Raw genomic sequence first — 3846 nt, forward strand, 5'->3', positions numbered from 1 at the left:
GAGGAGGGCAGATAAGATACCTCCACGCGATTTGGGACTAAAGATTGGTTCGTAGCGACAGACAGAGCGAAAGAATCAGGAATAATAAGAGATTGGTGATGTAATGGAGAAACGAAACCCTAAATGGATAGTATAATTAATATAATTGATTGATTACGAGATAATAGAATAAGCTTGGTTATTTTAGTGGGATATTTAAATATAAATACAATAATCATACAGATATAGATATTCAACTGAGTATACTATATATCTGTTGGATTTATCAATCTGATCTTAGCTTTACGACGGTTTTGATTAGAGGTTTAAATAGGAAGGAAACATGACAAAGAAATTAGACCGATCAGAAAGGAACGCGCACACGAACGCACGCTTGCTGAAAGTTATCATTAGAAACACAGCCGACCATAAGCGAAGACCATAACGTGCAAGAACACGATGATAAAGAATTACATGGATACACACAATGTGCAGCAAAAGGATAATAGGAAATGTATTTAAGAAACTTCAAAGACCGACGAACACGATCTGAACCTCAATTAGTTAAAGAAAGACAATCCATTGCACTAGAATTAAACGAATAACTATTAAAAATAATAATAATATAAGTAAAAAAAAAAAAATATAATATATAATAAAGATGAGTATAGAAGTAGTAGTGTAGATAGTAGTAAATAGAGTGTCGGAATGATGTGGTGATAAGTGTGTGTAGTGCTGTGAGAGATATGATAGTAGTGGTGTATAAAGTGTGTAGTATAGTGAGTGTAGTGCTGATGTCGTACGATGTGTAGTGTATAGGTGAGGTGTGCGTTGATAGAATGTGTAGAAATGATGATGAGTGTGTGTGTGCCGGCGTGCGTGCTGGTGCTTTCTGCATGGTTAGAAATGGAATTGCTTTGGAGATGAACGAGTGAGTATTTGACACGCGATATTAGTGCGACAGTACCCGGCTCCAGTTAGTCGAACAATTTGGTAGTCTGCTGGTTGCGAATGTCTGGGTGTCAGCGATGCAATTTCGAATCTGCACAAGCGATTACGGCGCTGACTCGCGACTTAGCGACAGCGATTAGCCAAAATTCATTCACAGCGGTACAAGTGGAGATAGATGCAGATAGAAATGCTATACGAAATCATTGGTGATGGCTGATGAGCTATATATCGTTGCATGTCACCGCTGGCCGACATGAGATGGGATGAACTCACATATTATCAATCGCGGTAAAGGGACAACATGCTATCAACACTACTCGTGAATAGACAGAATAATGAATGTATGACGTTGGGACGGCAGAGCTCGGTCTACGCTGTCATCTGCTATGACAAGCAAGGGATCGAAATAATTAATCTGAAAATACATCAGCGCAAACGCCTACGTTCTGTGTTAATATGTGCGCGCGCATGAAAATTCTTTATAACAATTACTTCTCGTTTAACTTCATAGTCGATGCTGACACACGTTTTACTAGGCTTTTCTGGGTTGTGACTCTTGCAATTATTTAAGGGGTCTTTATAACCCAGCTCTACGCGCGTATTGACCATTCTTGCTAGAGGCTGTTTAGGAAGAGCTTTTCGGTGCGTTTCCTCATGTGTATACCGCTCGAACGTACGCATGGTTTGACAAGCGTGCTGCTTCGCCCTCGTTGTGGCTGTGTTGCAGGCAGTGGCTGTACACGAGAAGCGGCCGGGGAGGTCACATACAGCGTAGGCGGATCCTGACGATGTTCTGACGATTATAATTATTGGTGCAGTACAACCCACCTGATGTGGTTCGGACTGGTTGAGAGTCCAAGGAAATGTGTGACTGGGTCCCCACGTGGAGTAACGCAGACTTGACCATGTTTGGTTTCATCATCATTTTAACGACATTGAAGTGGATCGGTAGGTGTAAGGGAATGAAGAGAATAGATAGATTTATAGATAGATTTATAGATAGATTTATAGATAGATTTATAGATAGATTTATAGATAGATTTATAGATAGATTTATAGATAGATTTATAGATAGATAGATAGATAGATAGATAGATAGATTGATAGATAAATTGATAATATAATTACACGTATTCTAGTTTAGTTGCTTTTATACCTTGATAGGGGGAGGAGGGACAGCAGGATGTGTGCTCGCTAACCGTCTATCTGATGACCCTGATGTGAAAGTACTGCTGGTAGAAGCCGGTGGGGTGCCTGAGGGTAACAAGGACATAGATATACCAGCTTTACATCCGTTTCTGAGAAAAACGAAGGTTGATTGGAGCTATAGGACAGTACCGCAGAAGTTCTCTTGTCAGGCCTGTGAGAACAAGGTAGATTCGATGTGTACTATGCAATACGTACCATATAGTCATCTAGGTTGTGGTATATTGATTGCCACGACATATAATGTAGCATGAATCAGAATCAAAACAGCACTGACAAAATGACACCAGAGAAAAATAACGCCCGACTTCTAATCATTTATCGGGCACCATTATCGCCTGCGCTATGATATTACATTTAAGTATTACTGTGCATATTGTAAAATTTTAAATCTAGGAAAGCCTGTGGCCAAGAGGAAAGGTACTTGGAGGCAGCAGCGCAATAAACGTTATGTTGCATATACGTGGCTCACCCGAAGACTACAACAAATGGGAGATGATGGGAGCAACGGGATGGAGTTACAACGACGTACTTCCTTATTTCAAGAAATCCGAAGATATGCAGATACCTGAACTCAAGAACTCCAGTACGTGTATTTTTTTGCAGTGAACACCTATAGTGAATACTCGTATGTGGATTAGAGTTTAAGTCTGATGAAGCAGGCGGCAACAATAAAGCCTTCGTAATTACTAATAAATATCATCCAATCATTTTGCAGACTACCATGGTGTCGGAGGTCCTCTCACTATCATACAATCCACCTACACAGAAATTGGGGATTTGTTTCTAGATGCGGCGCAGGAATTAGGATATAGAGTTGGTGATTTGAATGGAGAAAACCCTTATGGTAATATACATGAGCGTTTTCATTCAATTTGGCATCAATATTTTTTATTATGAACAAATTAGATATTTCATAAATAACGCTCAGAGCTATTTTTATTATCCCCTTACATAACCAGTGATTTTGTAGGAGTTATGAAAACACAGGCAAACATCAGAGATGGCACCCGCGCACACACCGCCAAAGTCTACCTGCAGCCTGTCGTAAGCAGGCCAAATCTACACGTCATAACTCAAGCCCACGTGACCAATGTAATAATATTTCGACATTACAAGAAATAGATCCGGCGACTTATTTCAAATAAACCACGCAAAGTCAAACTGTATTTAAATATTATTATTCATTGTAATAAGCTATTGCAACTTTATGTAAACAGATATGTGCATGTTGTGCGCGTTTACTCAATTCATCACATCTAATCGAAAGATCTCCATGCGATACCCGGAGAGATAATTTTTATATTTAAAGTATTTATTCTTTGATTAGGTAATGTTTGAGGGCAAGAGGGCGGTAGGCTTGCAGTTTATACATGGTGCCGAAAAGAAACAAGCGAGAGCGTCTCGGGAAGTGATCCTCTCTGCTGGAACTATCGGCTCTCCTCACATCCTCCTCTTGTCTGGCGTTGGACCCAAAGAGCAACTTGACCAGTTCAATGCAAGTTCAAATATAATCATTACGCATTTACACAGTACTGAAGGATCGTTGTATGTAGGTATAAAATTCATTATAAACCGGTGCTGGTACGGGGCGCCATGCAGGACAGGGCTCAATTTTGTCTAACAAAACTCAATTCTGTCTCACAAAACTCAATTCTGTCTCACAAAACTCAATTCTGTGAACACAAAACTCAATTCTGTCAATCCTGT

The 3846-nt window shown here is 39.8% G+C and overlaps 1 protein-coding gene across 1 annotated transcript; it reads left to right on the forward strand.

The window, feature by feature from the left end:
* Positions 1 to 2069: 2069 nt before the first annotated feature.
* Positions 2070 to 3638, forward strand: LOC106820101 (glucose dehydrogenase [FAD, quinone]-like; the record flags this gene model as incomplete). The annotated part of the gene is made up of 4 exons (XM_014824656.1): positions 2070 to 2303; positions 2533 to 2722; positions 2855 to 2952; positions 3467 to 3638. Coding segments are annotated over 4 exons (694 nt in total), but the record flags the coding sequence as incomplete, so codon positions are not given.
* Positions 3639 to 3846: the final 208 nt, after the last annotated feature.

Source organism: Priapulus caudatus, unplaced genomic scaffold (assembly GCF_000485595.1).
Source record: "Priapulus caudatus unplaced genomic scaffold, Priapulus_caudatus-5.0.1 Scaffold6808, whole genome shotgun sequence".
NCBI classification, from domain to species: Eukaryota; Metazoa; Priapulida; class Priapulimorpha; order Priapulimorphida; family Priapulidae; genus Priapulus; species Priapulus caudatus.